Source organism: Syngnathus leptorhynchus, chromosome 12, assembly GCF_054491065.1.
Source record: "Syngnathus leptorhynchus isolate UIUO chromosome 12, UIUO_Slep, whole genome shotgun sequence".
NCBI classification, from domain to species: domain Eukaryota; kingdom Metazoa; phylum Chordata; class Actinopteri; order Syngnathiformes; family Syngnathidae; genus Syngnathus; species Syngnathus leptorhynchus.
In genome coordinates, this window is record NC_141206.1 from 9,874,157 (window position 1) to 9,896,720 (window position 22,564).

The window sequence follows — 22,564 nt, forward strand, 5'->3', positions numbered from 1 at the left end:
CACACAAATCAGTCAGTGCTGCTTCATAATTTTATTTCTATTTTTTTTTTTTTTTTTTCAATACAGTCAACATCAGCAGTGGATGTCTTTGGACATTTCTCATACAAAGTTTTTTTTTTGTTGCCATTTCTCTTTTCAGCAGATCATGACGTAACACGAGTTGGATCAATGCTCTTCGAAAATAGGGGAATGACGAATCAGACAGAGCAAATAGAGACAGCGCTGTAGGAGGCTGGACGGAGGCCATTGTTTTTGATTGTCTTGCAGCGATTTGTCCCAGAGATGATGTTACTTCATGGAATGTCCATTTGAGCTGGGAAAACATGACAATAATTTTTTAAAAACTAGAAATGTAATTCAAATCAAATGAACAAATTGCTGACTTACAACGATTGGAAGGTCAAGCGAAGGGATTTCCAAAGGGATCTCCAAAGGCACTCGTGGAGTTCTCAGCAACAGGTGCAGTCTGCCATCAAAAGCAGATTATGAATGAATAGGAGGAAATCATTAAAGCTGAGCAAAAGTTCTAATGACAAAATGTGCACCATTGGGACAGGCGGGCTCCCAAATGGAGTCGTGTCGGGGGCTCCAAATGCTTCATCGAACTTGTCCAGACTGTGGCCTTGCACCGGTGCCGAGCTGTTTGAAGAAAAGGCGGCATCGAGGAGGCCCGGGGCGTTAACACTCGGAGCTGGTGCGTCTGTGCGGGGACAGAAGAACAAGTAAGGATGGGAAAACCTGGAAAGTGTCAGGAGTCTCCTTACCGTAGAGTGCCGCCGACATTGCATTGATGTCAAAGTCATCGTTGTCAGCGGCGTCTTGAGCCAAGCCCACTTTATTGTTGAAGTACTGGTCGAAACCCCCCGATTCTGAAGCCGGAGCCTGCTCGCCTTTCCGGGCGGGGATGGCGGGCGGCTTGGCGAGCTGGAAGTCCTTGAACATCTCTTTGCCGATCTTCTTCTCTTTGTCGCCAAGGGGGTCCAAAGCGGTGAAGGCGTTTTTCTCCGGCTTAGGCGGGGCCTCTTTCACAGGCGGCCGGGGAGGCGGGCGGGACGGACCTTGCTGGTCACCCAGGCCGCAGAAAGGGCTGGGCTGGAAGGGGTTGGTGGCGGCCGGGTGGACCCAAACCCCGGCCGGCGGCGCAGGTTGGCCCCAGCCGAGATGCGGGGCGCCGAACTGCGGAGGCACCTGCTGGCCCCAGGCGTTGGGGGGTATGGGAAGACCACCGAAAGCAGACGGCTGCGGGTAGGCGGACGTAGGGGCTGCGTACATGGAGGGGGGTACGGTGGAGGTTGCCCACATGCCCGCAGTGGTAATGCCGGTGTTGGCTGGTGGACCTAACTGAAGATCTCCTGAAGTAAAAAAAAAAAGTTAAAAACTTTACAAACCAAGAACCTTCTGAATGCTCTTCTATCTTCCTACCCAAAGCCGCGATGGAGGACTGAGCCGAGTTGCCCGAGGTGTTGTTGAACAGGTCGCCGGCAGCCGACGAGCCTTCAGGAGCAGCAAACAGATCGGCTCCGAACAAGTCACTTGCAGCAGACTGATGAGGGAGCACGATGAGCAGGCCATTTGTAAACACCAAACGAAATGTTCTCAGACTCGAGGTGCATCAACACAGCTAGTCATATTGGAGATGAGGGAAAAAAAAAAAAAATCCTTCCACTTCCTCTACTGTGAGTCGACAAATTCAAATACACTGTGACGCTTTCTTACCAGCATGCAATCGCAACTTACCGGCGGCACTTTATCGGCGGAAGCGTGAGCATTAGCAAAAAAAAACAAGGAAAGGAGGTTACAGCATTAAAAGGCACATTTATGATTGGCTCAAAAGGAAGCTCGTGACCACGAATGCATGCGTTCAGAGACACCACCCTCTTTTTAGACCTCCAGTGGAGAGCGAGTGCGACCCGCATGCAGCCACCTTCAGGCATCACACATGCAGCCAAAAGCCGTCAAACGGCAAGGTCCGGTCGGTCACCTTCTGACTCCTCCGACCTCGTCCGGCCTTCGAGCTCTGCGGAGGCGGGTTTAGAACCACAGAGTCCTTGCTCGCAATCTCCGCAATCTCTTGGTGGCTCGGCCCGTTCGAATCAAAAAAGGGGTTTTGGCCCGATCCCGACTCGCTGCCGTCCATCATGCCGCCGTGTGTTATTTTGCCCCCTAGTGGCCACTGGCCATTACTGAGAGCGAGGATCATGTTCTTACTGGTTAAGCCCAACATCTGCTGGCCGAGGTGTTCAGAGTTCCCGTTCAAAGGGTCGCTAACGGCCGTCCTAGCACAGACGACGGGGCCGTTGTCGGGACTGGGCGTTTTGGACAGAGGATCGTCTCTGAAAGGGTCGCTGTCCGGGGTTGGAAAGTAGCCGAACGGCGAGCAGAAGGGATTCTCTGTCTGGGGCGGCGCCCTGTGGTCGGCGGCACAGGAAGTTAAAAGCTTTCCCTTTATGCAATTCTGATTGCTGTCCACTTCAGAGGACAAGTCCAGTAAGAGAATATCATTAGAGTCCTGGTTCACATGAGAGGGAGATGCAGAGATCAGATCAACACGGGGGTCAGTAACACATCAATCATGAAAGACAAAAATCAACATCAACTCAATTCTAAAAAGGACTTGTTTTTGTTTTTCCAATTTGACGACTACCATAAAACAAAATATTCTTTTTAGAATCGAGTTTACATATAGGCAATTTTGTAACAGTGTTGTGAGTATTACTGGAAACGTTAAAAGTGGCTTGTAGGTTTTAGCGAGAGGGTGATCAAGGCGAAGGGAGCGACGCAAACTTACGTTCGGGGCCTGGATGTCCGGGGGGGTCGACATGTCCCCGAACAAGTCCACTGGCTGTTTGTCACAAATGTAACATGAAGTCACTACAGGCTCACTTATCACATCAATAAATAGAATAATATTGATCCCCCGCTTAGTTGACTTACTTGAGTGTTTTTTACCTGCACAGCATTACTTCCATTCTAAAAACAAAATTTTTACATTTTTTTATACAAGTGAATTCAAATCCTATTTAAAATACTACCATAAGCTCACCTCAACAACCGTACTGCCATTTTCTCCCTGTAAATAAAAAAAATAAAAAAATAGAATGGAAAAGAAACCCTAAACCTTGTGTATGTCACTGAATGACCACAAGGGGGCAGTGTTTCCTTCCTTACCTTCTGGGAAGCCTCAGCCTCTTTCTTCCTCACGTTGAAGATGACTTGGAAGAGATCCTTCAGGTCCAAGACAAGCGGCTCCGCCTGTCAGGTGACAAACGGCGTGTCAGAAACGGGCACAAATGAACGTTAGCAGGCGCTGGAGAACCTGCTGCGCCGTCTTGATGGCGAAGAACTGATGCTGGCCCTCAGCTCCGCACACGTAGCCAAAGGCCCGGTTGTCCGTCACGTCCCTGGCGATGAAGGAAATCTTGTTCACCGCGTGCTCGTGCTCAATCACCTGACGCAGGAAAAGATGCTCGTTAGAGGAACACAATCATAAATAATGAAAAGTGAGAAAGAAAATAGAACCTACTCCTGATTTCTCATCAATGATTTTGATGCCAGACATGGATATATTGACCCAAATCCGCTGTTTGTGTTTCCCTTGTGAACGAGCGGCGACCGCCATTCCCTGGCAAAAAAAAAAAACGCGGGTTTTTGGCATTCAGTAACAATTTAAATGTTCAACAATGTTCACCTTTAGCTTCATCATGGAGTCCTGGCACATTTTGTCTCCTCTGGCCTCGGGTACATCGTCGATTCCGATCAGTTTGGCTTTGTACCTCACGCCGTCCCCTTGAAACCTGGCCAGCAGGTACTCATCTGTTTTGTCGGGAACTGAATGAGGAAAAATATGAACAGGTTTTGTTTTTGGAGTCTTGGGAACCAGAATTTGTGAATTATTTGGCTCATCTAGTGTATTCGGCGTTAGCATTGAGCTAGCAAACATTCAACAGACAAAACTAGGTAAGTGTTTTTCTGTTTAAACACACAATGTTGACTCTTTTTTTTTTTTGATTAGCTTTCCAGTTGTACCACTCCTCACCTTTCTTCTTGTCTTTCCTGAACGGCACCTTGGATCCCGCCGCCGCAGGTGAGGCAGGAGGGGAGCTGGAGGTCGAGATGGCGGGTGGCGACATGGCAGTCGGGTCGGCGGCGGCGGCGGCGGCGACCGGCACGTTGGCCTCCACCATAGTTGACATAGTGCGGGAGGTTGTGCGAGTCTCACTAGAGGACGGGACGTCAGTCGGTCGGTGGTTCTGACGGAAGGCAGCTCAGCGTTGGGCGGGAGCGCTTTTAGCATCCACGCATGCTTCGCGTGGTTACCTTCAACAATGAATTGAATAATTCCATTACAAAAAGGTCACACTAAATCTATTTATCGAAGCTTCAGTGAGTCCATTTTCCGTGAAAACTAAGTTGGTGTGAGGAGAGAGTCAGCAAAAAGACTCAACTTGAACCCTACAGTGAGGTCAAACATTTGTTCCAAGTTTATTTACCGCTTGGCTACTGGACAGACTATTTTGACAAGCCAGCAATAAACATTTACAACTTTGACGGAACCCATAAAAGTATCTTGACCTCCAAGGTGACAAAACATGCCGAATAACACCAGGTGACTTCTTTTTAATGACCCCAATCGACACACTCCAGACATGCTCGGTGTTGTTCCGGCGCTAACAGCTAGCAAGGCCGCGAGCGGCGTGGAATTGAACAAAGGTCGGATACGATCAAAGGTCGAGTTAATCTTACGCCGGTAGTGTAAAAGATCTTGTGATTCTCAGCAAAGCATCTGCTGATGGAACTCAAGAGTTGAGCCAACGGATAGTTAAAAATCTAATTAAAAGGACGATAAGGCCGGAATCACCGAAAGTTTATGTCTTTCTTTTGTTGAGAAAGCATGCAAGCACCTAGAATGATTAACACTTATGTGAATGGACATTGTGACATTGACACCAATTAACAGCATTTATGTTGAAATAAAAAAATAAAATAAAAAAAATCCATGGAAACTAAAAAGTTTGAGAACACTTTTTCTCTGCATTAGTGTAAACTGGACACCTGGCTGAGCTTTTATTTTTTTTTAAGTCACTGCCACAAACGTCAGCAAAATATGCAGGCAGCTAGGCCTGGAAGGAAAGTGAAGGGGGGGGGGCGATGGAGGAGTGGGGGGGGGGGGATGTCACAATCCTGGGGCCGTCAGGAACCGTGAAGCGGTGCACATCTGGAGGAAATCAGCCAGTGAGTCAGCGTGCTAGTGAATGAGATGTGGTGAAACACAGCCAGGGCGCAAACACACGAACACGAACACAGGCCATGCATGCCAACATGGGCCTCTCGTGCACAATGAGAAGGAGAAGGAGGAGGAGAAGAAGCTGCGTGGGCTTGAAAAGTCATTTTTAGACTCCTTGCCCTGGACAGTCAGCAGAACACCCCCCCCGTGATTTATAGTTTCTTGTGGAACAAAAAGCCCAGAAAGTAAAAAAAAAAAAAAAATGAAAGCCATAACATGTGGGAGAAACAATTTGGTTACGTCAAACATTCATGGATGGAAAGTTGGGAAGCGCGCACGCACACGCGTGCACACAAAAAAAAGGAAAAAGTTGGAAAATGCTCGTGTACTCACCGTGATTTTCAGGAGAAAGGGGAGCTCCGCTTAAGAAGTGGAGGTCGGTGTGAGGATACCGGTCCGTTGTTTTTTCCCCGTCAAAGTGAAGCGCCGCAAACTTGTCACTCTTGAGAACTTTTCTGCCTGCTTGCTTGCCTGCTTGCCTGCAAGCTAACGTCGCTTCTGGGGGGAAGTGGGCGGTCCCTGCCTGCAGCAACAGCGCGCAGGACTCGCTCATAAATTGGACACCAAGACACATTTTTATTTGCATTTTTTTTAATGCGTCACATTATATTTGTGTGTTATTGGTAGAGATTAAGTATTTTTTAAGTGCGTGTGTTTTTCTTATATTTGCATTCAAGGCAATAGCGTCCTCTGTTGCCAAAAGAAGCCATTGCAGGAAGAAGCTAAGAGTACTGTTAAAAACAATGTGACTCAAGGAGGAAAATAATTTCATCTGAAGAAGAAAAAAATAGTTTGATTTCATTTTCTTTTAATTGGCATGAATGTCAATTCCAGAGATGTCCCCAATTGGTGCTCAAGCACCTGCCTTTGCAATTTAGATGGATTAAAAAGTGTCTTTTTTGCTACAGCCTTTTATAAAATCTTCATTTGTATATTTCTTTATGTTTTTTAAAAAAAAACTGTCATTATTTCCATCCAAAGATTTAAGAGGCATTTGAGTTCTTAATGGCCTCTTTTCATGACGATGGAAAGAAAAAATGCTTTGCTGGAGCCCAGATGAATTTCAAAATAAAAAAAGTCATGCAGATGTTTCCAAATGTACAGATGAAGTTGCATCACCGCCATTTTCTCTTTTGTACGGGATGTTTTCTAGCGTTGACGCCATATTTGCTGATTCCCGTCAATGAAGGTGCACCACGGTGGCCTAGTTTCGAGGACTTCCCACTTTAAAACAAACACGTCGAGCGATTGCCACATTTTTTTCTGACACAAAACGTCAGTGCGACCCTTTGTTCCAGTCCCACATTGACTTTCACTTCTGTAAACTGTGCATGAGTTGTCCTATCGCAACGCCGTCACATGTCAGACTTGACGTACGCACAAAAAGTCAGGCTTTGGCGTTGGATGACAAAAGAGCGCATGCAAGACTCCCAACAGAGCCAAGTCATCACCATCATGCAGTTGTTAGGAATGTTGAAGATTTGCAATCATTGGATCTTTCCAATGGTTTTGATGAGACTTAGAAAAAGACGGAGGAAGGACGTCCTTCCTGGTCTTGTCGCATCCTGTCTTCTGCTGACAGAAGCAGTTTTGTTTTTTTTATATACGACTGAAACTCACTGGACATTCGTGACTTGCATATTGACCGTTTGTCTCCAGTTTTAGTCGAAATATCGAAAGGAACAAACAAATCGAGGAGGATGTGGTGCTTGGGGGATTTTAGGCCTTTGCATGTGCCTGAACAAAATTCAAGCAAAATCAAACAAAACATTTTGTGCAGTACATTGGTCAAGTAGAAATCACGCCCAAGTTGTGAGTGGGATGCTTTTCTCTCCATGATAAAAATAAAAACTATTCCGAACAACTGTGACGTGTTGTTCTTCCAGGCAAGTCTTACACAAGCAGCTCAACATCACAACAATAGTCACTTTTCAATGGAAAAAAAGAGTCACAAATATTAGTCATAATACAATGTAACTTCTTTTTTTATGATTAAGTGTAAAGTGAAGTAGGAAGTAGAAGAACTTTGATGCAGCTAGCAACCACTTATGGGTTAGCGCTTCATTTTAGCAACAACAATTCAGTCTGGATACTTTTTCTGATGAATTCTAATAAAATCCCGACAGCTGAATTGCATTGGACATCTCCTCCTCCTCCTCCTCCTCCTCCCCCCCTGGCCTGAAAAACAGGAAGTCTTTCTAGTCAGGAGAAACATTGGCCAAGCACCTTGCCCTAGTCTCCAGCTTCCTGCTTGGAGGAAACTGCAAAAGCTTGTAAAAAGCGATCACATCAGCATATATTGGTGACCGTGGTGTTCCCTTTCCACTTTTTCCCTATAGAAAAGACCCTCAGTTGCCCCCACCCCGCCAAAAAAAAAACTGAGCGTGATTATACGTCAGCAGAAAATGGCTGATCAGAACAAAACCTTCTAACTTTTCAAACAAACATCATCTTTGCTTTGGGAGATTCCCAGCTGCCGATCAATATCGCCGAGTCTAAATTGAGAGAAAATGTGCTTTTGCAATATGACAATCATTGACAGAGTGATGGCTTAAAAGTCCATTTGGCCTACAGCTTTGCGTTCATTCGAGTTGTTCTTCACCCTGCAAATTCAAGATGAGGTTCACCTTTGCCGTCCTGCTGGGTCTCTTTCTCATGCTGGCCTTCGCTGGGAAAGGAATGTATGTATCATTTTATACCATCCATATGGCACATTCTCAAATTATTAAGTATAGGCTGTCAACCTCAGAAAAGGAACTAAATTCTATCGAACTGATCTGATGCTAACAAAATGGCGAACGGGAGCTAGCCTATGTATGCTAGTTGGCATTTTTTTTGCTCTCTGCCCTTTGCTTTGCTGATGTTAAGAAAATCATCTGACCATAAATACGTTTCGCAAGAGCAGATTTGAGACGATAACCAAACAACGTAATCCTCCGCTTCCTCCAGTGGGAACGCTCGTCAGAGTTAATTCCATCGCTAATGGTGTCTTTTTTTTTTTTTAGGGGAGTGGAACTTCCTGATCCGCCCGCGGTGGACTGCGTGTGGAGTCGCTGGTCCGAGTGGGGCCTTTGTGATCCGTGCACCTTAACCAGAGTGAGTTCTAAAATTCAGATAGGTGTCGCAAGCTAGGTACGACCATTTTCTTCTGTGACGGTCAGAGGCGTTCTCGGAGCGCCACGGTGTTCGGACAATTCGGCGGCGAGTCCTGCCAGGGTTCCATCGGCGAACGAGAGTCCTGCGTGAGCGACGCTACGTGTCAACAACCTCCACGTCCGCTGTGCAGCGACGAAGAGTTCCAATGCGAATCGGGTACACGACTGTCTTTATGATCCGAACATCTGGACAAAATTGTCATCGATGACAAAACTGGCAGGTTCTTGCATCCATACGAGGCTCGTGTGCAACGGCGACTACGACTGCGAGGACGGATCCGACGAAGACTGCGACGACCCCGTGAGGCGCCCGTGTTTATCCGCCGAGCTAGAAAACAACGAGCAAGGCAGGACGGCGGGATACGGGTAACGTGTCGATCGAAACGATCGATAAATCACGACTCGGCAGTTTCCAATTTAAACATGTCCTCCTCTCCCCTTTCCGCCAGAATCAACATTTTGGGCTCGGACCCTCGCATGAACCCCTTCAACAATGATTACTTTAACGGCCGATGCGATCGGGTCAAGAATCCGTACACGGGGAAGTTGGACCGACTCCCGTGGAATGTCGGCGTGCTCAATTATCAGGTGAGTCACAAAGACGACGCCTCGGCACCGCCCGGTGATCGATTCCTCGGATTCTCCAGACGCTAGCCGAGGAAACGGTCTCCAGGGAAATCTACGAGGACACGCACAGCTTGCTCAAGGATATCCTCAGGGAGACCAACAGAAAGGTGGACGCCGGACTTTCCTTCAAGTTCAACCCGAGCGAGGAATCCATGTCGAAGTCGCCTGGCAGCGCTAGTTTAGATTATCAGTATGAGAAGAAAACTATGATCAAGGAGATGTCCGAGTACACCAACATCGGGGTATTTTTTATTTATTTTTTGAAGTCACATTGTTAGAAAAGATGTGACAATGTGTAATTCTTCATTCCGTTCAGAACAAGAGCTTCATGAGAGTCAAGGGAAGAGTCCAGATGAGCACTTACAGGCTTCGTTCCCGCGCTCTCCGGATGGTCGAGGACTTCCTGGCGCACGTTGGTTCTTTGCCTTTGCAGTACGACAAGGGCATCTACTTCGCCTTCCTGGAGGACTACGGAACGCACTACACCCAAAGCGGGAAGTCTGGCGGAGAATATGAACTCATCTATGTTCTCAACCAAGACGCCATTAAGGCCAAAAGTACGTCAATCAGAGCGCAACGCCGGTTGGGTCTCCTTAACGTTGTTTTTTTTTCGACCTCCAGATCTGACGGAGAGAAAAGTTCAAGAATGCGTCAAATTGGGGATTTCGTTGGATTTTACCGGAGAGTCGGTCAGTGATGGAAAAGCTCACTACAAAGACGACAAGTGTGATGATGTATCCACAAAAGCCCAAGGTTTGACCTTTTTGACCTTTGCTTTTCCAATGCCAACGAAAATGACTCCGATTTTTACCCGCAGGAGAGATTGCTGGCAAAGCAGTAGTGGATAAGGTGATGACATCTGTCAAAGGAGGTACCTTGGAAAGTGCCGTGGCCATGAGGGCCAAACTAAACAAAGACGGGCTGATGGACATCGCCACGTACCAGGCGTGGGCTCGCACCATCGCCGACGCCCCTGCGCTTCTCAACAGCGAGGTCATTGCCAAGAGCCAGAATGACGTCACGGAATCCAGACCTTTAATTGGTTTTTACTTCCGTTTAGCCGGAGCCCATTTATACGCTGATTCCTTTGGACATGGCCGACGCCAACGTAAGGATCGCCAACATGAAGCGGGCCACGGCCGACTACGTGGCCGAGTACAGCGTGTGCAAGTGTAGGCCCTGCCAAAATGGCGGCACTGTCGCCTTGCTGGATGGCAAATGCATGTGCTTGTGCCCGCACCTCTTTGAGGGAATGGCTTGCCAGAATTTCAAAGGCGACAAAGCCAAGCACACGGGTAACTACTCCATTGAGGAAAAAAAAATGTTCTAAAACTTCATTTTTTGGAAACAATTTTCATTTTTTGGGATGCAGGTGAACGTCCCGAGGTCTCTCAAGAAGGCAACTGGTCCTGTTGGTCCGAGTGGTCTGACTGCAGCGGGGGTCGACGAACCAGGACGCGAAATTGCAACACAATCGGGTTGCTCGACGCTCGCTGCAGGGGAGACAGCAGCAGTGAAGAGTACTGCTGAAGAATACAGTGCCACCTAGTGGTCGGCAATGGTTTCCCTTTTACGTTTGCTTTTTGCAAAAAAATTGCTGCATCGTTTTTTTTTTTATTTGACGCCTAATTTCCTTCTTTCAGTTTTTAGTACAGAACATATATATGATAGCTAATGTGTGTAAATAAACGTGTCTCGCGCCCTTACAGTGTTGGGCTGTTTTTAATGTTTTCTTTTAAAAAAAAAAAAAGCTCAGTGAAGCTAACGCGTTGAAATGATGACGTCAGACATATATACGCGGAATACAGAGCGTGTTTTGTTTTGCAGTCATTACATGACATACGTCATTTTGAAAAGCAAAGGGCACATTCCCGTCCCTTGCGCTCATAAATGAAAACCAGGCGTGGATTGTTGAACAGGAAATAAAACAGGCTGTTTTGGTAAATGGAAATAAAATGTTCTGTTTCCTCTGTTAGCATTTTTCTATCTCCAACAAATCACACGGCATACGTGGATTAATGATTAACAACATGAGTTTTATTCTATTTATAAAATTTAGCCAATGAAAATATACAGAAATACTGCAAAAAAAAAGGCAGGCTATTAGGTAACAGTAGAATTTTGTGGCACGATGTTTTTTTTTCGTGTGTTTGTATCTCTGCCAGGGCCGTGCAAAAGGGGGGCTGACGGGGAGAGTGGGGGGGGGGGCTGATTTGATCCCATGGCCTTTAGGATGTCAACATTGAAGTTTACAAATTTGAAAATATAAATATCCTGGCTACCCATTGTCTTTCTATTGTAAAAGGTCATGCATAGTATTAGTTGCCCTTTTCATGGATTTGATATGCAAATTGTGAAATTTTGATGGATTTTTTTTTTTTTTACATCTCGCACATATCTGCAAGCCCTCCTTTCTCAAATGTCTTCCCAGAAGATTTAGGAAGGTCTCGCACTTGATGTGTCCACGCGTGAGTGATAATCCTCGTCATCATCCTCCCAGTCCAAAAATCCGCTGCCGTCCTCTTCCTCCTCTTTGCAAAATGTTTTCATGCGGACTCGAACGTACTCGCAAATGTTCTTTTCCGCGCCGTCACACACGCACGTCTCCAACTCCCTGGCGGCTGGGATGTTGCGTATGCGTGCTATGGCCGCGCGGCACTCCGACGAGCACTCCCGCCCTCTACTAAACAGCGTCCGACAGTGGAACGTGAAGTCCCGGGTGGCGGCTCTGCACGCCGGCTCCTCTACGCAGCGACGCCGTGCGTGCGTGCAGCCTAGTGACCAGCACGGCTTGATGGCCCTGTCGCACAGTGGGTTCTGGTTGCAATCGCAGTCCTTCAGATCCGGACTGAGCTGAGTCAGGGACGTCACGCAGCGGCTGGGACACATTCGGCGCTCCCCGCTCAGCATCGATGCGCACGCGTTGATGGATCGCTCGTAGGCATGGATGCACTCCGGTTGGCTGTGGCACCGCAGGATGGCCTCCCAGCACACGGTCCGGTTCTGGTTGTGCTTGTCGCATACGCACAACCCGATGACGAGCACCAGGACGCTGCATGTCCACGCGACTGTCCTCTTCTCCATCAGCGTGACGCGTCGTAACTTTTTCACGGCTCGGATACTCATTGTCCTCACGGCTCCTCACTTGAACTTTCCAAACAACCATCCTTATCCCAACCTCTCAACTCCGATTGGACCACAGCGCTATGACATCACGACGGGCGGTGCCGTAAGCACAATTTGGAGCGTCCCAAAAAGTTGTTGAGCGTTCCCCAATTTGCTTTATTGATTTAGTTACTCATTGAATCAAATCTTTTTAAGTGGCGCACCCGTAGTTTCTCGTGACATGGAAAAATGTGAGTTTTTTTGCTTTGACTTGAGAGGAAAAATTTGAGATACAAGCTCAATATTATTACAAAATGTTTTGCTTTCTGGATGGGAGGCTGAAATGGATAACAAATCACATTTACTTTCTATTTCCTTCCTTGCCCCCCCACTGGATGTTGTGTTCGGCTGCCAAGTTTGAAAAAAGCAGTAAAAATTCCATGTCGAGGGAACTTTTTGGCTTTGGACTGCCAAATTCCAGAGAGAGCATCGCCAGTGACGCGCTGTGATATTATTTCAAACCTCATTTCAATATCACAAGCTTAGTGGCCCGTTTTTTTATACGCTTGGAGAATGGCGCAAATCCAGTGACAAATATTTATTCATCTCTTTTTATCTAAACAAATGGAAATGAAGTCCAAAAAATGACACGCGTCCTCGTGGGAATCTGCCATTCCCCAGCCAGAAGTTGTCGGCTTGCGGTTTCAGTGCGATCCGGGCGATGAGCCGAAGAACCGAAGACTGTTTGGTGAACATCGAGGTTATTATAGTTCACGAAAGCTGAAAATAATTTGTGTCAAGTAAACACACCTCATTTGTGATGCTTCTTATAGATGGCAATGTACTCCTGCACGTCATCGGGCGAGCCCAGCACGACGGGGACCCTCTGGTGGATGTTGGTGGGCTGGATATCCAGAATGTTCCCGGCCCCCGTGGTGGCCATGCCGCCCGCCTGTTCCATGATGAACGACATGGGATTGCACTCGTAGAGCAGCCGCAGCTTAAAGACCACAAAGAGTTAGAGCATTACTGTCATGATCCACTAGAGGGCGCCATAGAAAAAGCGCTCACCTTTCCTTTTGGGCTTTTGGTGTTGGCAGGATACAAAAAGATGCCGCCGTACACCAACGTGCGATGGACATCGGCTACCATGGAGCCGATATAGCGGCTGCCGTATGGAGCGGAACCGTCCTGGAAAGATAGCACACAAATACGATGAGCGTGTTTTATTTATTATTGGACTGAAATAATCCATTTACCTCAGGGAACTTTTTCTTCTGAATATATTCCGTCACATCGGGGTAAAAATGTTGCGCGTATCCTTCGTTCAAGCTGTAGATTTTCCCTTTCTTCTTGATTTTTACGTCTCGATCCACCAGGATGAACTCCCCGATGGCCTGATTGATGGAGAAGTTGGACATGAGAGTTTTTGCATGACGGAAGCCATCGCGGTCACGGCTTTGACCTTACCGGGTCAAGCATGAAGCAGTTGACACCTTGCCCGGTGGACAGCACCAACATGGTGGCGCTACCGTATAGAGCGTAACCGGCGGCGACCAGATTCCTCCCCGGCTGCAGGGCGTCCTTCTCGTTGGGCGCGTCATCTGTGGTCTTACATTTTGGTCACAGTGACAACGACCCGTATTAAACTCCGAACAGTCGTTCAAATAGCATTTTAGCTTCACGCTAACCTTCTTGTAGATACCAAAGATGGTACCAATGGAGACCAGACAATCGATGTTGGAGGAACCGTCCAACGGGTCAAAGCAGACGATGTATTTGCCCTGAAAGAGAACAACGTCATGATTTACATTTTTTTTTTTTACATCATTATTATTTTTCTTACGCTCTTGTCCGACTCTACGACGATAGCGTGCTCATCTTCTTCGGACACCAGCACGCAGGAGCTGAAGGATGACTTGAGCATGTTGATGACCAGGTCGTTGGACAGCACGTCCAATTTTTTCACCTGGTCTCCCGTCACATTGGTGCTACCGGCGATACCGTACCTGCCAAAACAGATCGGAGAACAGAACCTTGGACTATTCTGATCTGGTAACTGCGAGTCTTTTTGTTGATGCTGATAAAGTCCCGTCAGTGCAAAAAAAAAATAAATAAATCCCCTCAACCCCCGGCTATTGTGAACTTTTGCCCCGGGGTGAAGTACAAAATGCTTCTCGTGCGTGCAAGCTAATTCTTACTGGCTGAACTTATGTCACTTCATTCACTACCATTGACGACTATGAACGTCCTCACTAATCATTTGGAATCATTTTAGTAGTGAGGACAAAGAGCATACTAGTACATTCTTTTCAAATCACTGACTACAGAAAAGTCTCCAAATAAACTGTGGGGGCTATCAAATGTGAAAGCAAAAAAAAAAAATCAATCAATCAGTTCTCACAAGTTGGCGATGCCGGCCTTCCTGACAGCGGTGGAGATGGCTTTGACGGCCGTGCAGATGGAGTTGAGCAGGTTGGTGAGCTCACCTGTTCCGTGGGCCTTCCTGCCCTCCTCCAGCACAAACCTGGTGAGGGTCAGCACGTCGGTGTCGAAGTCTCCCTTCTCGGACATTTTGGCCGTCAGTTGCCGGGGACCTCGAGTCAGGTGGAACCGAAGTTAAAGGTGCGGGACAGAGCTGAAAGACAACAGAGAGGGGGGGGGACGGGGAGGCCATACGGGGGGTGTGAAAGCGTGCCAGCCAATCACAAGAGACTTCACGTTTGAATGGCCAAAGTACAACAGATAATGTTCTACCTTTGAGGTGTTCAATGATGTTATTATATATTGGCGTCAATACCAGGACCACAATGCGGTTTGTGACAAAAATATAATTTGACACCACTGGTCTAGGGGATTCAATTGAAGTGTTGCGTATTTCGTTTTGTTAACACGCTCAAGCATTCATTGCGGCGGTGTAAATGTGACAAAAAGAAGTGCTGACAAACAAAATCCCACCGTCAACTCATGCACTCAGACACATTGATTCCCTGAACAAAGGCCAAGTCGGGACATTTTTATTTCGGGCTGTATTCACTTTCATATACATAAATACAAGTTTTCCAAGGAAGAAAAAGTGAGGTTTTTGCTTACTTGTGACGGAATTACTGAGGAAGTCACCTGACTGACGTCTGCAAGACATGCACAAGAGGCCTGAAGTTGAACTTTGAACCCTCAAAGGCTTGAGCAATGCCAGATAGCAGTCACTGATGCAGCTCGGTGCATTTTCTTGCTGGTTAATGATAAATGATGGAATTGAAAAGGCAAATAGAACAGCAAAATGTAAATCTATAAAATTGATTTTATTGCACCAAGGCACAAATTGCATCAAAAAAAGTATATATAATGAAATAATGATGACTCAAAAATGTACTTAGCTGTCATTAAAATGTGGGCCTACTCACCGGAAAAATTAAACCCGTCTGAGAAATTCGGAAGTAGCTGAAAGAAAAACGTTAATAAAGGGTTGCTGCTGTTTTTTTGTTTTTTTTAATAAAGAATTTTTCACTACGATGACGTAGGTGAAACCCGGAAGTGTCGCGAGGCTGGCTATACGTATTCCGCGCATGCTCAGTAGGCTCGGCGCAGCTGTTACCGCAATGGCCGCCTCAGCTGCAGGAATAAACAAGCAGGGCTCCCTGACGAGCATAGAACCGTGCGTTCGACACGGCCGGGCGGCCAATGGAGGCACCGTCAAGGTCGGAGAGCTTTACAAACTGCAAGCAAAACACAAACAAAGCTGTTTGTGCCATTTTTTTGCCTCCAATCTTGGAGCGTTGCAGCGTTGCCTTCGTGGCTCCTGTCTTGAGGCTGAGCGCCGCATAGACGTCACCCACCTCTCTCCATTTGAATGAAATCTCGCTACAAATACAGTCAAAGCTAAATATGTGCAGCGTTTAATTTGCAATCGTAATCAGTCCCTCTTTAGTGTTTTGTAGCAACTCGATCGTGACATCACGTTTGTGTGCGTGTGTGTGTGTGTGTGTGTGCGTGCAGAGCAGGCCCACGGATCCAAAATGTATTTCTGCAAATTATAGTCAGTTTCGTCAAAATGCAAATCTTAAAATAGATCAGGTTCTTTCGATTCTAACTGTGTGCAAACCTTTTTTTCATTCAAATACACATTGTCATGAATTATTGTGGCTTGCGATGACAACGTGGTGCGAATGCATTTTGTGTGTTGACTCCCAGGTGCTGGAGTGCGGCGTGTGTGAGGACGTCTTCTCGCTCCAGGGCGACAAGGTGCCCCGCCTCCTTCTGTGTGGGCACACCGTTTGCCACGACTGCCTCACCCGGTTGCCCCTGCATGGCCGGGCGGTCCGCTGCCCGTTTGACCGGCAGGTGACGGAACTGGGTGAGTTTCTTTTTTTTCTCCGATACTTGTCAAAAGTCATTTAAAAAAATGAATTGAATCAAGCGACATGACTCTCCATTTAGGTGACTCTGGCGTGTGGGGCCTGAAGAAGAACTTTGCTCTTCTGGAGCTTCTGGAACGATTGCAGAACGGTGCCACCAACCAGTCGGGAATGGCGGAGGACGTTCTGAAAGGAATGAGCGAGGTTAGACCCATCCCGTGAAGGCTCGCGACAAATGCCGAGTGTGCAAAAACCTAGCGAATACGTGGGCGGTCTTTTTCCGACCCCCTAGCAGTGCGTCATCCGCTGCGACGAGGACGAGAGCCACACGGCCACCATGTACTGCACGGTGTGCGCCACCCACTTGTGCGCCGAGTGTTCGCAGCTCACCCACTCCACCCGCACGCTGGCTAAGCACCGGCGCGTCCCGCTGGCCGACAAGCCCCACGAGAAGACGCTGTGCCCGCAGCATCAGGTGCACGCCATCGAGTTCGTGTGCCTGGAGGAGGCCTGCCAGCCGGGTCCGCTCATGTGCTGCGTGTGCAAGGAGTACGGCAAACACCAGGGACACAAGGTCGGTCCGTTCGTGTCGATGTTCATAAAAACCCAGCTCGACGTCGTAATCATTCCGCACGGCTCGTTCTTCAGCACGTCCTCCTGGAAACGGAGGCGAACCAGATCCGAGCGTCCATCCTGGACATGGCGCACTGCATCCGCACCTTCACAGAAGAAGTGTCAGACTACTCCAGGAAGCTCTTAGGCATCGTGCAGCAGATCGAGGGCGGCGAGCAGATCGTGGAGGACGGCGTCGGCATGGCGCACACGGAACACGTAAGATGATGTTACCAAACGTGACTTTTTTTTTATTTTTTTTTTATAAATATATATATCGGCTTCTCGCCAAGGTGCCCGGCACGGCGGAGAGCGCTCGCTCCTGCGTGCGCGCCTACTTCGCCGACCTCCACGAGACGCTGTGTCGTCAGGAGGAGATGGCGTTGAGCGTGGTGGACGCCCACGTCCGCGAGAGGTTGATCTGGCTCAGGCAGCAACAGGAGGACATGACCATCCTGCTGTCCCAGGTGTCCACCGCCTGCCTGCACTGCGAGAAGACTCTCCAGCAGGTGGGACGCCAACTTTTTTTTTTTTTTTTGCCTTGCCTACTCAATAAATCGATACATTTGCCTCGTAGGACGACTGCAGAGTTGTGCTGGCCAAACAGGAGATTAATTGTCTCCTGGAGACTCTTCAGAAGCAGCAACATCAGTTCACAGAGTTGGCCGACCACATCCAACTGGACGCCGGCATCCCGGTCACCTTCACCAAGGACAACCGCGTTCACATCGGTCCTAAGATGGAGATCCGCGTGGTGACTCTGGGATTGGACGGGGCCGGCAAAACCACCATCCTCTTCAAGCTCAAGCAGGACGAGTTCATGCAACCCATTCCCACCATCGGTAAGCTAACAAAGTCAATAAATCGTGATGCTCAAATGATGGTTTGATTTCTTTATCGGAACAAGGTTTCAATGTGGAGACGGTGGAATATAAGAACTTGAAATTCACCATCTGGGACGTCGGAGGAAAACATAAGCTGAGGCCACTGTGGAAACACTATTATCTCAACACTCAAGGTAGCATTTGGGTTTTTGTATATACGTGAAGAAATTCTGTGGAAATATTTTTAGGTCTAATACTTTTTTTTTCTCTCGTTTGGCCCGCAGCGGTGGTGTTTGTGATTGACAGCTGTCACCGTGACCGACTGATGGAGGCGCACAGCGAGCTGGCCAAGCTGCTGACCGAGAAGGAGCTGAGAGATGCCCTGCTCCTCATCTTTGCTAACAAGCAGGTACCAGACAGTCAAACATCTACGGTGGTGCCTTCAGATGAGTCACCACTTTTTTTTTTTTTTTTTCCCCCCCCTCAGGACGTTCCTGGTGTCGTTTCCGTAGAGGAGATGACAGAACTGCTGAGCTTGCACAAACTGTGCTGCGGCAGGAGCTGGCACATCCAGGGCTGCGACGCCCCCAGCGGGATGGGGCTCCACGAGGGTCTGGATTGGCTATCCAGGCAACTGGTGGCCGCTGGAGTCCTGGACGTGGCCTAGCGTGGACGTTGCTGATCTGTGAACAATTACTTGAAAGTACACGTCGGAGGAGCCTCGATTGTGCTTCTCCGAGGGGAGACAACCAGGTATTGAAAGAGACCACAACCCGTCGGGCTGAACTTTATATACTTCGAACCAACGCCAATCCAGTAAACAAAGCAGGATATTAAGCTTTTTTTTTTTTGCCATTCTTCTATTTTGGGGCCAGAAACACAATTGACAATTTGGGCCTACCTGGTGCAAAATTAAATAATAGCAAATTGTAGGTTATTAAATTCATGCTAAATTGCAGCAGATGTTTCTTGGGGAATTTTCTTTAGGTCTGTGCTCTCTGTTACAGAACAAAATTGTTTACTGATATTTATAGTAGTTGGTTTTTTTTTTTGCACGTTTAAATTGGGCACTTGCTGTTTGCCGGCTCACCGTAGTTAGGCGGACAAACGTTCTACTGTCGACTTCCAGTATTAACGTCACGACTCTGGACGGTCTTGCGGAAAGCGTCGGATGATCTTAATAAGCCGCTGCCTCTTTGTGATGTAATGTGAACCCGTGACCCCCCCCCCTTTCTGCCACTGACACTTGTCGCATCAGTAAGGACACACAAACTTTTGAGTTTATTCATTGCTATGTAATGTTTACTACTACTACTAAATAACAAATAGCTAAATGTCAGTGTGAAACGCCTTTTTCCCGCATAGTTTGCAAAAAAACGTAGAAGCACAACGCGCCTCGACACCTCTCGTTAACTCGATGACAGCTTTTTCTTTGTAAATTATTCCTATTGTGATGTTGTCAAATAAACTGACTGACCATAGTTGCCTGCATGTGGATTTTTGTTTGTCAACAAATTCAAGACCAAGTCTCCTTCACGCAATGTTAGAGTGAGTCAAATGATCCAACACTAAAAGTACTGTTTAATATTTGAAAACTAAAACCTGTACAGTAAGCAGCCGCACGATCATTTAATGGTGATGTTGATGATGCTGATGTCCTCGTACGGCTTGTCCGTTTTGGGGTGAACTTTGGCGTTGGAGATCCTCTGCACGGCCTCCATGCCTTTGATGCACCTTCCGAACACCGTGTGCTTGTTGTCCAGCCAAGGCTGCCAAAAAACATGGGAATATATTTCATTCAAATTAGTGATTGTCTTGATGCAAACATATTGATCATAAATTCCTCTTGAATTGCCTGTAAAAAGAAAACTGCTTTTTGACAAATACATAGCTTCATAGAAAGGTAGGATTCTGGCGCCCTCTTGTGGCCAAGGGAAGGCTGAACTCACCGTAGGCACCACTGTGATAAAGAACTGCGAGCCATTGGAGGCCGGGCCAGCGTTGGCCATGCTGAGCGTGTATGGCCGATCGTGTCTCAGGGTGGAGTGGAACTCGTCCTCAAACTCGTTGCCCCAGATACTCTCACCCCCCATGCCGGTGCCCGTGGGGTCTCCGGTCTGGATCATGAAACCCTGAAGACACAAACCCAGTCTTGCTCCATGGCCATGACAACAGTACGGTTCTGAAAATGGTACAAACCTTGATGACTCTGTGGAAGATGTGTCCATTGTAGTAGCCGTTCCTGCTGTGAACACAAAAGTTCTCGACCGTTTTCGGGCACCTACGAGAATAAGGAGAGGTGAGAATTTGCTCCAACGTCCGAAACGAGTCGTCAAAGGTGGTCACTTACTCTACGGGGAAGAGCTTGATGTGGATGTCACCCATGGTGGAGTGAATGATAGCGCTGTCCGACACTCGCTTGGGGCCCTCGGCCTGCGTGGCGGCCATCACCTCCTCCTTGGAGGGCTTCTCGTTGAAGATATCTCGGTCAGAGTCGGCGCTCTTGGTGTCCTCGGGTTCCCTCTTTGAGAACTTCACGACAAAATGAGTGTGAAAACCTCACTCGGGGTTCCCGTCTGCAGTTTGTCTCACCATGTAGAATCGGTTCTTCTTGAAGGCCGTGCAGAATACGGTGGGATCCGGTTCCACATTTTGTAAAGCGGGATTATCCGAGGCCTTCATCTCCACGGTAGGTGCCACTTGCATGGCCTTTGCGACCCCCTGAAAGAGACTCAACTGGACCACGCGGATGTTCTCCTGCTTCCCAAGTATGCGCACACACCTGGGAGACCAAAGAAAAAACAATTTCAGACATTTGCTTCTTCTCCCCCCCCACCATCTTTAGCTTGAGCACACACCTATTGGTTTCCACATTGATGACCTTGATGCCCAGCATGGTACCATACAGGACGAAATGGCCCGTCTCGTCAAAGATGATGTTGGTGAGTCGGATGCCGTCCACCTTCTCCAGCTCTCGTTCCACCGCCATCCGACGGCCAAATTCCATGTCGGGCAGCTGCTGCCTCATCTGCTGCAGTTCTGTGAACATCTGGCACAAGCGACGGCAGCAATCGTAAAGATGTGAAATTGCCGTACTCATTTATCCTATTGATTCAACAACTTACCGTTAAGGATTCGTCAAACACTCTCATGAGTTTTCCCGTGAGAAAGCGGAAGATTCTGACTTTACGGTCAGACGCCATGGTGGCCATTCTCTTCCCGTCGGGCGAGAACACCAGGCTGGTGGGGTATGTTTTATGTTTGGCGAACTCGTACAAATCCGTGTCCGTCTTGTATTGCCACTGCACGTGTTTGGGGAACTTGAATTCCGAGGGGAGGCCGGTCCAGTACTCCACCATTCCCGCTTTGTCGGCCGAGACGATCACTCGGAATTTGGCATTCAGCCGAATCTGTGACAACGGCGAGGAGTGCATCTTGTCAAACATGTGGAGAGGCTCGCCGCTTCCTCGGCCGTCGTAGACAAAAATTTTGCCGGTGGATTTTTCCGAGCAGGCCACCGTGGAAATGGCATCTCCGGGATTATAGATCCACTCGCTTTGACCAGGATGGAAGCTACAACAAAAAAAAGGGAACGATAGAACTTCTTCTTCACTGCTTCAGGAATTTGCCATGTCATCGTCATTTTCCGCCAGTTTCAACTTTGCGAGCGGCTGTGCGTACTCACCCCAACCTGAGCATGTTGATCATGTCAAAATTGACCACGTCAAAGACTTTCATGGCCTGGTCCTCGCCCACAGAGCAGAGGAGGGCACCGTCAACACTAACCGAGATGCTCTCAATCACACCTGCGCAGGAAGAGCGCACAAGTTGCAAAGTGTTAGAACATTTCTGGTCAATTTTCACAGCGAGTTAAACTGAAGAATTTCAAATCATAGCTTACCGAGATGACTCCGAAAGTGTTTGACAAACTCGATTCCCTCAGTCTCTTTTTTCTTCCAGAACTTGACATGACCGTCCTGACTGGCCGTGATGATAAAGTCTGTCCTTTAAAGCAAATAAACTTCATTAGCATCTAGTGATGGACATACTTCCCCTACTATATATATGAACTTGAGTTAGAGCAACAGGGAAACTTACTTGGAGCACACAATGTGGGTGATGACATCTCTGTGCATGTAGCTCTTTTCATACATGGCAGCTGAAGGCAAGTTGTCCAGGTAGACGCGTTCATATTCCAGAACTGGGCAAAACAGTGAAAGAACAGTGTTCATTTTTCTCAAAGGGGGGGCTCAGTTTATTACAGCAATCCTGGAAGTTTTCTGACAGACGATTTGGGGGTTTTGCGCGTTAACACTCTCATGGTTTGACAAAAAAACACCAACCTTTCCTCTTCTTGGTCGTGGCAGCCTCGCTCGGCATGGGGCCGACCCATTCCTCACTTTCTCCGTCTTCATCCGGAGTTTGCTCGGCTTTTCGCTTCAAATCCGCACCGTTTTCAGCTGCCGCCATTGTCGACGAGCTTCCGCCTTGTCCGGTCCGTCATTGCAATTCTTCCCTTAAGCGCCAAAAATGTCCGGAACTTTCGTTTTTGCCACTGTTTTTTAGTGGGACGATTTTCACAGGGCACATAGGTCAAACCAA

The 22,564-nt window shown here is 47.8% G+C and overlaps 6 protein-coding genes across 7 annotated transcripts; 2 read left to right on the forward strand and 4 right to left on the reverse strand.

The window, feature by feature from the left end:
- Positions 1-11: 11 nt before the first annotated feature.
- Positions 12-5,799, reverse strand: LOC147048360 (disabled homolog 2-like). Its single transcript, XM_085925588.1, has 15 exons — positions 5,618-5,799; positions 4,037-4,317; positions 3,689-3,828; positions 3,524-3,622; positions 3,317-3,448; positions 3,169-3,252; positions 3,044-3,070; positions 2,935-2,970; positions 2,789-2,842; positions 1,982-2,509; positions 1,423-1,543; positions 765-1,352; positions 546-700; positions 388-466; positions 12-313 (listed from the first exon to the last, which is right to left on the reverse strand). The coding sequence occupies exons 2-14, from the start codon at positions 4,191-4,193 to the stop codon at positions 401-403; spliced, it is 2,187 nt and encodes a 728-aa protein (XP_085781714.1). The 5' UTR covers positions 4,194-4,317; positions 5,618-5,799; the 3' UTR covers positions 12-313; positions 388-400.
- A 2,041-nt stretch (positions 5,800-7,840) lies between these two features.
- On the forward strand, positions 7,841-10,772 carry c9 (complement component 9). The gene is made up of 11 exons (XM_085926613.1): positions 7,841-7,965; positions 8,290-8,380; positions 8,446-8,596; positions 8,661-8,805; positions 8,889-9,027; positions 9,087-9,308; positions 9,383-9,623; positions 9,688-9,819; positions 9,884-10,059; positions 10,127-10,361; positions 10,439-10,772. The coding sequence occupies exons 1-11, from the start codon at positions 7,901-7,903 to the stop codon at positions 10,594-10,596; spliced, it is 1,755 nt and encodes a 584-aa protein (XP_085782739.1). The 5' UTR covers positions 7,841-7,900; the 3' UTR covers positions 10,597-10,772.
- A 199-nt stretch (positions 10,773-10,971) lies between these two features.
- LOC147048362 (growth arrest-specific protein 1-like) lies at positions 10,972-12,168 on the reverse strand. The gene has a single exon (XM_085926614.1). The coding sequence runs from the start codon at positions 12,148-12,150 to the stop codon at positions 11,503-11,505; it is 648 nt and encodes a 215-aa protein (XP_085782740.1). The 5' UTR covers positions 12,151-12,168; the 3' UTR covers positions 10,972-11,502.
- A 586-nt stretch (positions 12,169-12,754) lies between these two features.
- On the reverse strand, positions 12,755-15,397 carry LOC147048363 (fructose-1,6-bisphosphatase 1-like). Its single transcript, XM_085925801.1, has 9 exons — positions 15,265-15,397; positions 14,576-14,809; positions 14,018-14,180; positions 13,863-13,955; positions 13,642-13,782; positions 13,431-13,568; positions 13,243-13,362; positions 12,982-13,171; positions 12,755-12,912 (listed from the first exon to the last, which is right to left on the reverse strand). The coding sequence occupies exons 2-8, from the start codon at positions 14,743-14,745 to the stop codon at positions 12,983-12,985; spliced, it is 1,014 nt and encodes a 337-aa protein (XP_085781927.1). The 5' UTR covers positions 14,746-14,809; positions 15,265-15,397; the 3' UTR covers positions 12,755-12,912; position 12,982.
- Positions 15,398-15,737: 340 nt separating this feature from the next.
- trim23 (tripartite motif containing 23) lies at positions 15,738-19,443 on the forward strand. 2 transcript variants are annotated; one of them, XM_085925795.1, is made up of 10 exons: positions 15,738-15,869; positions 16,363-16,525; positions 16,609-16,730; positions 16,822-17,100; positions 17,175-17,357; positions 17,432-17,647; positions 17,716-17,980; positions 18,046-18,156; positions 18,247-18,371; positions 18,450-19,443. In XM_085925795.1, the coding sequence occupies exons 1-10, from the start codon at positions 15,738-15,740 to the stop codon at positions 18,627-18,629; spliced, it is 1,776 nt and encodes a 591-aa protein (XP_085781921.1). In that variant the 3' UTR covers positions 18,630-19,443. The 2 variants fall into 2 exon arrangements, with proteins under 2 accessions (XP_085781921.1, XP_085781922.1); XM_085925796.1 differs by having other exon boundaries at positions 15,746-15,869; positions 16,819-17,100.
- Positions 19,444-19,525: 82 nt separating this feature from the next.
- On the reverse strand, positions 19,526-22,501 carry ppwd1 (peptidylprolyl isomerase domain and WD repeat containing 1). Its single transcript, XM_085925794.1, has 11 exons — positions 22,306-22,501; positions 22,061-22,163; positions 21,864-21,967; positions 21,648-21,768; positions 21,088-21,535; positions 20,821-21,011; positions 20,555-20,744; positions 20,313-20,494; positions 20,162-20,243; positions 19,912-20,094; positions 19,526-19,731 (listed from the first exon to the last, which is right to left on the reverse strand). The coding sequence occupies exons 1-11, from the start codon at positions 22,430-22,432 to the stop codon at positions 19,588-19,590; spliced, it is 1,875 nt and encodes a 624-aa protein (XP_085781920.1). The 5' UTR covers positions 22,433-22,501; the 3' UTR covers positions 19,526-19,587.
- Positions 22,502-22,564: the final 63 nt, after the last annotated feature.